Source organism: Crocodylus porosus, unplaced genomic scaffold, assembly GCF_001723895.1.
Source record: "Crocodylus porosus isolate Cpor-Errol unplaced genomic scaffold, CroPor_comp1, whole genome shotgun sequence".
NCBI classification, from domain to species: domain Eukaryota; kingdom Metazoa; phylum Chordata; order Crocodylia; family Crocodylidae; genus Crocodylus; species Crocodylus porosus.
The window spans coordinates 23042830-23056003 of record NW_017728906.1 but is presented as its reverse complement, the minus strand read 5'-3'; the positions used below and the strand labels follow the sequence as shown (position 1 = coordinate 23056003).

At 44.1% G+C, this 13174-nt stretch overlaps 1 protein-coding gene and 1 long non-coding RNA gene across 2 annotated transcripts in view; one reads left to right on the top strand and one right to left on the bottom strand.

Moving 5' to 3' along the window:
- The window catches only part of HSPA13 (heat shock protein family A (Hsp70) member 13), a 12110-nt gene extending 3577 nt beyond the window's left edge, over nt 1–8533 (top strand). Inside the window, exons 3-5 of the mRNA XM_019528752.1 lie at nt 3029–3242; nt 3965–4132; nt 5929–8533. Coding sequence (XP_019384297.1) covers nt 3029–3242; nt 3965–4132; nt 5929–6602 — 1056 coding nt within the window. The 3' untranslated portion in view covers nt 6603–8533. The remainder of the gene's footprint in view (nt 1–3028; nt 3243–3964; nt 4133–5928) is intronic.
- Nucleotides 8534–8560: 27 nt separating this feature from the next.
- LOC109305704 lies at nt 8561–11531 on the bottom strand. Its single transcript, XR_002099671.1, has 2 exons — nt 10057–11531; nt 8561–9728 (listed from the first exon to the last, which is right to left on the bottom strand). It is a non-coding gene; the product is annotated as an uncharacterized LOC109305704 (long non-coding RNA).
- Nucleotides 11532–13174: the final 1643 nt, after the last annotated feature.

The following is a 13174-nucleotide window of genomic DNA, read 5'->3' as shown; positions in this document are numbered from 1 at the left end:
GGAGGTTAGATGCACATCTTGCTGGGGTCGTTTGACCCCAGTACTCTTTCCTGCCATGGCAGGGGGTTGGACTAGGTGATCTGCTCAGGTCCCTTCCGACCCTAGAAACTATGAAACTATGTCCAGGTAATTGAAGTCACCCATGACAAGCATAGTCCTGGAACATGCGGCCTCAGCCAGTTTGCAGGCAAACTCCTGGTCAGGGTCAGGACTTTGGGTGGGAGGTCTGTAGTAGACTCCCACTGTTGTGTTCCCCAGGGATTTTAACACAGAGGGTCTCCAGTCGTCCTGGTTGCCAAGATCAGCTTGCAGGGAGCTCCTCCTGCTTGTTCCCCAAGCTCATGGCATTTGTGTACAGGCAGGCAAGTGTCCTCTTGGGGGCTCTTGCCTTGCCCACAGGTTGTACCAGGGCTGGTGCAGGGGTGGGCTCCCTCAAGTGCCTTGGCCTGCTGGCTTTGCAAGGGTTGCTCAGCAGGCCAGCAGTGGCTGTAGTCCTCCCAGTGGGCTTAGTTTAAAGCCTGGTGGAGCAGGTCAGCTATTCTGGCTGAGAAGAGCCTCCTCCCCAGGGGGGAGAGGTGGAGGCCATCTCTTCTACTCAGCTGCCTCCTCCCACTCAGGGGTTAACCCCCTTCCACCATGAGCCCCGCTTGCCTCCTGCTGTGCTGGGATTTGGTGGGGGGCTCTGCGGCTGCTGTGGGGGCTTTTGGGAGCAGGGGTGCAGCGGGCTTTCACCCACACGTCTCTCGCCGCTCCGGAGCCTAGTGGCCTTGATTTTGATTTATTTAAGATGAGTTAAGATTTTTATATCCTGGTATCATCTGGGATGCTAGGTAGGATATCGTTGTCTGAGGGTGTGGGGTGGCTCCTTGCTGCTGTACTCCTGCAGTGAAGGCACTGGGGGCATGTTCCTCCCCTACGTTTGTATGTGGGGCGAGGCCAGGCTGCCCGATGCAGGCTCAGGGCCAAAGGCTGTGCCGGCCTCTTCCTGGCGGGGGCACTGAGCCAGGGTTGTGAGCAGTGGCAGTGATGTTGGGGCAGGGGGTGTAAGGTAGCTACAGGGAATTTTGGGGTGGCTATAGCCGTCCCTGCAGCCCCCCCTCCCAGCACAACCCTGCCTGCCTGGAGTGCACCTCTGGCTCAGCCCCCCCGCTGGGAAGAGGCCTGCATAGCCCTTGGCCCCAAGGCTGCAGCAGGCAGCCTGCCCTCAACCTTTGGACAAATCTGGGGGACCCTTGTCCCCCATGCCTTCTTTGGGTGTGCGTGCAGCGGCAGGGAACTGCCCCCACTCACCCCCTGGACAAGCTGTCGATGGGCTGATCCTGCTCCCAGGGTTGCATTCACCTCCCAGGCTGGGCATTGCCTGCCCCTGCCCCACTCTCTCCCTCAGTGTCTGGGGCCACAATCGGTCCCTCCATGCCCCTACCCACTCCTGTGCTCTTACACCAAGCTGCTGGGCTGCATTACTGGCTGCATGCATGCTGCGGCTGCAGCTGTGGCTGCATCCATGCATGCAACATTTATTGGTGATGTTGGCCAAAAAAAGCTGATGGCCAATAATGTTAAGTTTGCTGTTATCCATGCCAGTCTGATATGCGACTGATCTATTGGTGCACCTCTAGATAAAAGCACTAAATTCCTAAAATGAAAATATTATGTAGTACCCAGTGTTTTATTTTCCTTTGATTATGGAGTTAGTCTTTAAGTCTTACAGTTTTCCATTTATGCATTTAAGGGTTGTTTATTAACAGCAGAAAAGGATTTGAACTCGTAGCAAATCCACAAGCTGTTTTTTTCTCAAAACTGCAAAACTCGTATAACATAGTACTTGTAAAGGATGCCATTTCAGGCATCAGAAACTATTTTCTTGAGACCCTGCAAACAATAAGAGCAGGCAACCCTCTGTACAGTGTTTTTTACAGGCATATTAGTATTCAGCAGCTGGTGAGATGAGATGTACTTACAAATATATAAATACAGAAGGATACAGAATGCTTTTATTGTTGTGGGTGAGGGTGATAGGGTCTGCTACCAAAATATTACTTTTCTTTGGATATGGCACTGTTTCTGGTAGTGTGACATAACTGCTGATTTTGACACATGGATGTCTTTGATTGGACTAGGGCACAGTACTCTGAGAGCATATCTACATTGCAGACTTAGTGCACAGACAATGGTGCGCTGCTCCATGTAGCTATTTTCTGAACCCCAGGTAGTTAGTCATATTAGCATCTGATGAAGTATGTTGCCTATGAAAGAAAGCTCGTGCCTCTGAACCAGGGAGTCTGTAGGGTTCCATCTTGCTTCTGAACCAGAAGTATGTGCATACAACATTGCAGGAAGCTTAACCAACATTGCTGAGAGTTGGTGCCTATTTGTGTGGCACTGTGCAGGAAATGTGGCTAAATTTGGGTTCCAGAAGGAGTGTGTGCAGAGCAGTATGGCATGTCCAGGTGTGCTGCTGCCCAGCATGGTAAGTTTGTAGACATGCCTAATGGCTTAAATCGGGGGCATCAAATTCATCTGTCCCTGTGGGCTGGATGCTTGTTGTGGGGCTGGTATGCAGGGTCAGATGAGTGGTGTGGGACCACTGTCAACCCCCACCCTTCTGACCCATGCCGGTTTTAGTGTACACAGCTCCTGTGTGATGCTGCATGCACTGCACATGGCACCTGCCCCAGAATGATGTGGGGGTGCATACAGTGCAGTACTTGGACTGTTCCTGTGAGTATGTGGGGAAGTGTTGGGGGAAGTACTGGGGGCTGGATAATGGGGCTCCATGGGTCAGATCTGCATCCCTGGGTTCAGCTTCACTTATCTCCAATGGCAGGTAAAGAAAACTGGTTCAGGACAAATGCTTTTGTCTAGCACTTTGAGTGTCATGTGACATGAATTGAACTGGTGATCTTTGCATGAAAGAACAACTTCTCAGTATTGGTTTCTCTAAATAAGAAAGGAACTATTTTTGGCGTTGTGTTTTTTCCACTTCTCACTTATGGGTTGTGTTGCTTTTTTTTCTTCCTTCTTTCAGATTTTCAGCAACAATGGGACAGCTGAATTTTTTATTACAACCAACGAAACCTTTAGTGTCACCCCAGAGCATATTGGGGCTCAGTTGCTCCTGAAATTGAAGAAGATGGCAGAAGAGAATCTTGGCATGCCAGTTTCCAAGGCAGTTATCTCAGTGCCAGCAGAGTTTGATGAAAGGCAACGAAACTACACTATTAAAGCAGCTAACCTTGCAGGTGATGCCTCTTTCTGATATTTTCCTTAAATTCCAAGGATTATCTTGCTGTTTGACAAAAAAAGTAGAAAATATCAGAATCTATTTCACTGAGCAGTAGCAGGTGTGAAAAACAGCAGAGTAGTGTCAGATGAAATGATGTGCAGCTGGTTATGCAAATACAGACATCAGGAAGCTCCAAGCTTCATTAAAGGAAATAGTACTTTTTTTTTTTAAACTTGCAGGGAGAATGATGGGAATAATTTAAAACTCAAATAAACAATGTTTATATAGACTCCCCAGCAGCTCTCTTGTGCAATAAATGCATTGAATTATTTGATAGAGTTAGAGTGGTGTTGTAGTCATGATTGTCTAGGACATATGGAAGAGGCAAGCATTTTTGTGGGTGATCTCTCTTGTTGGACCAACTTCATGATTTGAGATACTTAAACTTTGAATGCAGTACATTCTTTTTCAAGTCTACATCATTCAGGTCTTATTGCTAAGCATGAACTAATACGTTATTTGTACATTTTTACTAAGCATGAACTGAGTAACATTCCAAAATAAACACAGAAGGTAAAAGTAGATAAATATAAAGGGAAAGCGTAGGAAGGAATTTTTCTTCTTTGAACCAAACTTATTGATGCTACCTAATGGTATCTGTTAATCTGATCTAACAACTACAGTTTTGCCTACATGTTTGATTTTTAAAGACAATATTAATAACTCTTGTTTTTGTAGGGTTAGAGATCTTGAGGGTAATTAATGAACCCACTGCTGCAGCTATGGCTTATGGTCTCCACAAAGCCAATGTGTTTAACGTCTTGGTAGTTGATTTGGGTGGAGGAACTTTGGACGTCTCTTTGTTGAACAAACAAGGAGGGATGTTTCTGACACGAGCCATGGCAGGTAAGGATAAGTGACCGTATGGCTAAACTGAATAAATTGCTTCTTTTAAAACAAAATAAAAAAAACATAACTTCCATGTAAATTGTGTGCTAATGGACGCACGCACACATGCATTACATGTGACATCGTGAATTTTTTGAGAATATCTTAAAATTTTGAATGAGCTGCTTGTCCCAATAGCAAAAATCCCTTATCCTTGATGCCAGAAGAGCTTTGTAACTGATTTTATTTAAGAGCAGTTCTTTCATGCATTGGCTGACTAAAGAAACGATCTGTAGTCTAGTTCTCTCCCTGACTTGAACAGGTAATATGAGCATTCATGCATGCCACAATTACTTTGCCTCAGGCTAGTGGTGTTTCAAAGCATTCGGCTGCCTCAATCGGTTCAATCTGAGGGAATTTGTCAAATCATTGAAGGGTACTTAGAACAGTCTCCTCTTGTGCTTGGCTTCAGCTCAGATATTCAGAGTTTGGAGAGCTCGCATGCTGTTACCCCAGAAAGGTTTTGTAGCACAAATGTGCCAAATTGATTCATCACTTGGCAAAGAATTCTGGCAGAAACAGTAAAACTATGTAGTAAACATATAACTGCTTTGCAGGTGACCTAGGTTCAGATCTGAATTTAAATGCTACTGCTGACGTTGCCTTGACTGAATGAGCTTTGATGTGACCTGCTGCTCTGGCCGGTGAAGGCAGAACAGTGAAAAATATATAACCGGGCATTTCAGCATGATTCATTTAGACACAAGTTGTCTAATATATTAACTCCTCTTTTTTTAGTTCAAACAAAAGATGGAAAACTGTAATGGCATTGTCCATTCTAGAGGAAATACCAAGATGCTGTATATAAACATACAGGAAGAGCACAGAGTTCCCTTTGAAAACTGTTGAAACTATGGTTATGGTTAAGTTAGGACCACAGAAAAGATTGGGGGTGAGTCTCCTACATAGCCCATTACTATAGCCTGTAGCAGGGGGTTGGCGGTGCTTTTGCAGTGGGGGTCTGCTTTCATGGAGTTTAGCTCTGAGCATAGGCTACTTTCAACATAGCTTGTGCTGCTACAGCTACAGTCATCACTCCCTCCTGTAGAGCTGCTGCTGCCGCTTCCAAAACCTCCCATAGCTGAAATACTCTAACATCTCTTGTCTCTACAGACTGGATAATGTGGCTGTGCAGATCAGATCTGGCCTGCACAGCCATAGATGAATAATAGGGGTGTAAATACTGATTGAGCATCCCTTTAAACTTCCCTAATATTATTGGGTAAATGGTTAACCAGTAACATGCATCTATAGGAGATCTGCCCCTGCTTGTACTCGTTTGTTTTCCACATAGCATCAGTGGGCTGCAAAAGCCCCCTGCCTGCTGTTGCCACTGGCACACTGCTGCCCAGGAGCTAGAGCTCCAAGTGGCTCAACCGGGGCCTGCACCCACTGCACCAGGTACTAGTCCCCTCCCTCCCTCCTGCCACTGCCTTCAGGGGCACCGTGCTCCCTCCCTCTGCCTTCCCCACCATTCCCCGATGGACTGCTCCCCACCCTGTGCTAAACAAAAACCAGTAAGGCATTATTGTTTCAGTTACGTGAAAATGTTTGACCATTCACATCCCTCGTTCCTGACTATAGCATTTACTATCGGTAGAGCATACAAACGGGTCACTCCTAATATAGTGTTTTTTCCTTTTTCCATGAGTTCTCTTGTTAAATACTGATTGTCTCATGTTGCACCTCTCCTTCCCCTTCCCCAATTCTTTGTTTTGACTCTTCTAATAGATGTACTGTTTTTCTTAACATAGGGAACAACAAGCTTGGAGGTCAAGATTTCAATCACCGGATACTTCAGTATTTATATGAACAGATACACCGAATGTATGGTTCTCTGCCTTCCAAGAAGGAAGAAATACATAGACTCAGACAAGCTGTGGAAGCAGTTAAGTTAAATTTGACTCTTCACAATTCTGCTTCACTTAGTGTGTATCTTTCTATGCCAGAAAGAAAGAACTTAGAAGAACTTGTAGAGAGAGAGCGAGGAATGAACAATGTTTTTGAAAACAAGCCTTCAAAAGAGGAAGATGGTATGAAAAATTTTTTAAACAACTTTTCACAAATGCAGAGCAACACTGTCAAAGTTTTCTTTGAAACAGAAATATCAAGGAAGCTCTTTGAGACATTGAATGAAGACCTTTTTGAAAAGATTCTTCTGCCTATCGAGCAGGTGTTGAAGGAAGGACATCTTCACAAAACAGAAGTGGATGAAATTGTATTAGTAGGAGGCTCCACTAGAATTCCACGGATACGCAAAGTTATTCGAGACTTTTTTGGAAAGGAGCCAAACACTTCTGTGGACCCTGACTTGGCAGTTGTAATAGGTGTAGCTATCCAAGCAGGAATTGTTGGAGGGTCCTGGCCTCTCCAAGTCAGTGCTATAGAAATTCCTAATAAGCATTTACAAAAAACTAACTTCAACTGAACTTCATTGCTATCATCACATTCCATCCTTCACCCCTCCACAACACTTTATTCATAAGTGCATGCTTACCCAACAAACAACAAAGTCCAGTCTTAGCCGTGTTGGATCCATCTTGATTTTTATCCCAGTTAAAAGCGTTAATGGACTGTTTTGAGTGTTCTGGCTGTTTTCTCTTTTTGAAGGTACTAGCAACTTTAAATTACTGAACATGAAGTCATCCTCTGATTGGCTTGTAGACTGGAGGTTGGATGTAGACATACTACCACCAGAGATGCACTTTTTATTTTCTCTTTTGCTAAATTTTATTAGCAGACCCTGAATACTTGATTACTTAAAAATGAAATTCAGCTATTGGAACCCAGGCTAGAGATGATGTTGGCATCATGCTCTGGACATTCCCAGGTGTTTGTATTTACTGTGAAATGAAGTTGTAACAGTGTTAATGCAGATAGCTTTGGTAATGTTCAGCTTTTAAATTTATTTATTACTTAGTTAATTGAGCACTTTAAGCACCTTCCTATGTGTCATTTTGCAGCTTGAATACTGTCAAATAAGTCTTGTGCTAGTATTTATAACAGAGCAGCGGCGCTTTTGAGACTGAGGGTTTGTTCCCTCTTAGACAGTTTGTTTGCAACCCAGACTAATTTTGGGCCTTGTCATGTATGTCATTGCTCATGTACCGGGCATTTTCTAAATCTAAGCAATTGCCACAATCTAGCTTTGTAATTTAAAGGGACTTTTGTATTGCCCCTAATGCATCTGTCTTTTGGAAAAAGAAGTAATAGTATCCTTTTTCATACTTTCCATTCCTCCTAGAACTAAGGAATTGCTACCAGACAAAAACTTTAACTGTTCTACATAAAAAGAGAGCAAAATAAGTCCTGCACAACTTCCCTTATTTTCAAATTGCATACACTTGCATGGATTGTATGATCAACCAGGTGTTTGGCTAGGATGGATAAAGCCTTTTTGTTTTTTTTCCTTAACGTTCTAACAGTAGGAATGGAGGCCTGTCAGGGACCTTTTGGCTTGAGGTCAGTCCCTGTAGATTTAGTAAATAAAGTTAATTCGCCTCAGATTGTACATACCAGTTAGCGTCCTGGTGCCTTCTTTTGTAGGTTCTTGAATGCTAGGCCTTACTGTGACTTGAATGTGGAGCAGTAGCTCTGATCTGTTAAGAGAAGCCAAAACATGTAACTCAGAATTTGGGGTGTGCCCTGTGGGATTCATTTCTGCTGACAGTGTGGCTGCAGAGAGTAGTTGGTTGTAGCAGTGTTTGTCTACAGACATGGGCAGACAAGGTTCTTTGGGTAGATGTGCTGCCTATTTTTAGACTGACTCAGTAGTTGGAAAAAAGGTTATTTGCAAGAGCTTTTGGGCACAAACACCCTTCTTCAGGCATTGGGAGACTGCTGTTGTTATGTGTCTTCCAAGAAATCTTGTTATACTTTAACTTCTTTTCTACCTTGGAGAACACATAACAGCAGCAGTCTCCCAGTGCAAAGAGTAGAAATTTATTTACAGTTAATTTGATTCTTGAGGCCTCTGCTTTCAGAAGAGACTTATTTTCCCATATTTGCTTTAGAGAGGTCAATTGTAATGTTGAAAAGCCAAGTGAATTTTCTTTTTCACATTATCACTGCTTCATCTGAATCATAAATAGCTAAAAAAGCTCTAATTAAATCTGAAACTGTTCTTTTTCAGAGTGAGCCTGTAATTAGCAGCCTGAAATGTTGAATATTTTGCTGTCTTGTTTTCCATCCTAGAGACTTATTTTTCCACTAAAAAGCTTGCACTTAACTTTATAAAATACAGAGTTTTGTTGGAATAAGTGCAATTCTACCATGTTCCAGTCCCCTCACTTTTTAAGTTCCAAAGGCTACTGCTAGTAGTTTTCCAGTTAAATTAAGAAAAAACAGAAAGCTTGCATATTCGGTTCATGTTAGAAAAAATAAAGAAAAAAAAGGTACAATTCCTCTACTTGACTGGGACCTCATAGCCTGTGTTAGTAGGTGTCTTAAAGTAACAAGATGAGAGAATTTTATGAAACCTAGTTGTACAACTGCAGAGACAGTTGGGAGATTAAGTGAAGCATACCTGAAACTTTCTAACTTAAGGTGATGGCCTTTCTGTACAACAGTGGATAAATGCCAATATATAGTGCAATTTTTTTGTGAGAGTAATAGGCAGCTATCTATTTTAGGTCAAGTTTTACATATGTGAGTGTATTTGCAAGGTATGGGACCATGTATTAACTATAGCCTTAGTAAGAAGTGGAGCCTTGGCATGTGGCCAGTTGCTAGTATTCATAAAGTTCATTAGAACTGCAGTGGGTAAGAGACTTAGGTTTTGTTTTCTTTCAGTGCACTTATTGCATAAAATTAAAACCAAACCATAGCTAATTAAACCTCTTTTTCAAGTTTGGGAAGCAAGGAGAAGGCTTCATAGGAATAGCAACATGTAAAACTCCTTGTGAATGCACAGAGCACCGACTGTTAAAACATGTTCTCAAGCGATGGAACTTGTAAAATGGAAATTACTTCCCTTTCTGTGTGAACCTGGATATATATTCAAAGATGACTTAGCCAGAGATTCATACAGAATGGTTTATATGCATTGGGCATCTCTCATTGTGTGTCTGTCTGTTTTTTTTTTCAATCTTGCCTGTTTTTAATTAATTTACTAGTGTTATTTATTTTACATCTTTAGTTAGTTTTGGTACTGTATGTTGGCACAAACCAGTGAATTTTTAAAGGGTAAGTGGAACACTGCATTTTGCTTTTTTTAAATGCACATGTATGTACAGCCAACCACGACTATATTCCAGTTAAATGACAAGGGTTAGAATTCTGTCTTTAAAAAGGCATCTGTAGCAGGACTGAGCCCTAGGGGTGGCTCTAACTCTCTTGTGGCCTTGCGACACGTGCCGTGCTCTAGCTCTCCGGGCATCCTCCCCTTGTTCTCTCTTACCTGCCATGTCTTGCTGGTAGTATTTTACTGGGAGAGAGGGAGTTGTCCCCCAGGTTTCCAGAGCAAAGCCTTTGTCTGCCACCAGACTGGGTTCCTCCCAGACCCCGTCAGCCTCCATCCTGCTCTGAGGCACTAGGTAGGGTCCTCCCAGCCAGTCTATGCTCTAGCATAGTGGTCTCCAAAGTAGGGTGCATGCACCCCAGGGGGTGCGCAAGATGATCCATTGGGGTGCGAGAAGAAAATATTAGAACTTCTATTTATATTTTTTTTATCTAAAAAATAAGAAAGAAATTAAGCTTTACTAATATTTAATATACGGATTGACACCGGCGCCCTCACTCAGTCCGTATGACAGACAGTCGCATGTCACGTACCGTATGCAAGTAGTACATGTATATAATTTATAAATAAATATACATATATTGGGGGTTCGTGCTCAAAAAATTTTTACTGATAGGGGTGCACGATCAAAAAATTTGGAGACCACTGCTCTAGCACACTAGTTGCAATAAGCGCTAATTTGTGGCTTCTGACCTCCTACAGCCATGCCTATGCCTCTCAGATGTTACCAGTAATCACTTACTGAGGCACTTTGTCCACAAGCCAGTTTCAGGCCACCTCAAGCCTCTACACCCTTATTGTGGCCCTGGCCTTCCTGGCTTCCACCCCACTTCCCTAGCTGGTCCCCTTATCTTAAGGCCACCTCACCGGACTTCGGTTTATGGGTGTCAGCCCTAGTCTAATAGTTTTGGGCTCTGTTTTTTTCCCCTCTTCTTGGGCTTCAGGCCCCTGGCCCTAATTTTTGCCCTCTCGCTTTTTGTGCCCCTGGTTCTGGTCTCCCTTGAACTATGCCGGAGTTCTCCTGGCTTCAACTCATCTCTACCTCCACCCCTCTTGGGTCCTGGCCCTTTGGCCCTAGTTTTGCCCCTCTTGGCTTCAGGCCTCTCTCTATCACCTTTCCAGGCTTAGGCATTAACCCTTCCCAATTTCTGCCTGTCAACATCTTCATCCCAATTCCTGGCAGGGCTTCAGAGCCCATTGGGTACCACTGTGACTTCTTCTCTGTTAGTCCTACCAATCTAAATGAGCGCAAACAAAATTAAAACGAGCAGCCGCTTGACATACAACCTTCCCCCTCTGGGCAAATTAACTTAAGGAAAGAAAAAGGCACCTTCTTTTTAAAGGAAACCTCTCCCCCTTGGGGTAAAGAAAGAAACTTACCTTCAGCCAGCCATCCTCCAGCAGGGGTCTCACCTGCCTGCTAGAGTCTCCCAAGGAGCTCTTCCCTGCTCGGAGCTCTTTCCTGCAGCATACCAGACTTCCTTCTGCTTTCCAGGTCTGACCTTTTAAACTTCAAGGAGGCTGGGGCCTCTTCATTCATGTGAAGACTGGCACATCTGCTCTTACCTAGATCTAATGAACTGCTTACTGCTGTTTATACTAGTTTCTGTTGAAGGTCTCTTGCTGTTTAAGTGGGGCTCTGCCCTATCAGCTGATTGCTGTGCAAATAGCTGTGATAAACGATCATAAGCTATGGGCTGGGCCCCTGGCCACCTATGCCCTTGCAGCCAACCCATAATGGGCAATGCTGCCCCTACAATCTGGAGATAGCCCTACTGCTGTTTCTCCCTAGGAGTAATGGGAACTCTGGCTCCCTCTTACAGTATCCTATAATTTATCTCCATTCATCTGACTTCAGCTGTGCCAAATACAAAGTATTGAGGTAGGTTTCATGGGTTGCAGTCCACGAAATGGATGTGCTTAGCACTACTTTCAGCAAGATTAGGTCCCTTGTTGATGTGTACATCATCTGCATCTGGGAAAAATAAGATGTAATGTTGAACAACTGCATTTATAAACAGACTTTTAGTATGTTTTTAAATAAAAGCAATTACATCTGACTAGTCTCTTGCTATTTTTGTGGGGCTTCCACCTATTTTAAAGCAGGTTTAAAAGAAGAGAAGCTACATTGAACCTAACGCCACTGGAAAGCATTCAGTTAAGGGTGAGGTCAATCTGATCACCAGTTTCAACAATTGCATCTGCCATGCCACATGTATGTGGGAGGGGGTGTGACGGTGGGATCAGATCCCAGTTCCCTATTGCGAGTGTAGGATGTGCCAAACTACCCCTGCACCTGCAGGTAGCAAGCCAGTTGTGTAGTGTACCCGTGGCTTGAACCGCTAGTCAGCTGATCAGTGTTCCCAGCCCTGGAGCACACTGGAGCTCAGCAAGACTCCAGTGCACTCCTGTGGCTGGAAGCCTCAGTCACCTGACTTTACTATCTCCCTGCAGCAAAATGTGGGGCTGTGATGGGGTGTGTTCTGCTTCCTATGAGGCTGGAGCAAGAGTCCAAGCCCAAGCAACACATTATCTTTTGGAGTGGGGAAGAGAGGACCGGCATGAGAGCAAAGCACTTAGATGTTGGAGAATCACTGTGGCTTCTCTTAGAAGATAAATGGTACAGACATTTGCTTGCTAAGGATAAACTCTCTCAGGACTGATGTAATCCTGGTTGATCCCAAATAATTTTTTGCCCCAAGTAGCCATTTTTGCTCTGGAAGAGTCCTGAACATCTGTACACTTGTGGCTGCTGGAAGAACAGCAACTCTCCTAGGAGAAACTGAATGTCTGTACATGTGTTGAGGCACTTACTGCACTCTGATTAATCCATGTACTTGATGTCTCAAACAAGGAGACCCTGAGACATTTGGCAGAGATCTATAAAGACTTTGAAGCTTGATTGGCTTTTTCATCGTACCTTTTTCCATACAGGACTCTTTCGCAAAATACATGAATACTATTGCTTATGCCTTTGAGGTAGAAGTGTAGTATTCCACAGGCGCACGTAAGCTAATGCACAGGGATGAAATGACCTGTTTCATTGCCTACTGTGTTATCATATTCCTATAACATAAACGTATTTTTCATTGCTCTTCAGTACCATTTTTCTGCTTTAGGAAAACCTCTGTGTGGTTGGTAACAGCCAGGGAGTGGTCTGACCAAGCCCACCATCTTTTCCTGTTCAAAATAAAGGAAACCAGACAAAGCAGATACCTGGCACAGTGGTCCTAACAGAGCAGTGAACTTCCAGTAGCAGTGAACTTTGCCTTTTTCCAATCATTTGCAGGTTAAACAAACACGTGGCTTCAATGATTTATGATCTTGCTTTGAGATTGGGGTTGGACTAGGAAACAGCCTGAGGTTCCTTCTAGCTCTCCTTTTCTGTGGCTGCGTACAAACATGTTCAAATTAAGCAGTTGATTTTCAAATGACTTAACCTGCAGACAGCCTGCAACACACGAAGGAGCGAGCCCTGGGGGACCTGGAACACATACTATGGTGTACTTCACAGGCTTCTGTCTGTCTGGATACAGATGCCAACAGCCCATTGCACACGTTGGGGTCCCAAAGGTCTGCAAGAGGGTCTGGAAACATGGGGTGGTGGATCGGGAGTCTGGGAATGGGGAGTAGGGGAAGGCTAGGCCATGTCCTTGCGCTGGGTTGGGGGGGAAGGGTGTGGGTCCCAGCAAGGGTAGAATCCCTGTAGTTCGGGGCTGGGAGGGGAAGGGTTACTCTCAGAGCCTCCCCTCCTCATCCTG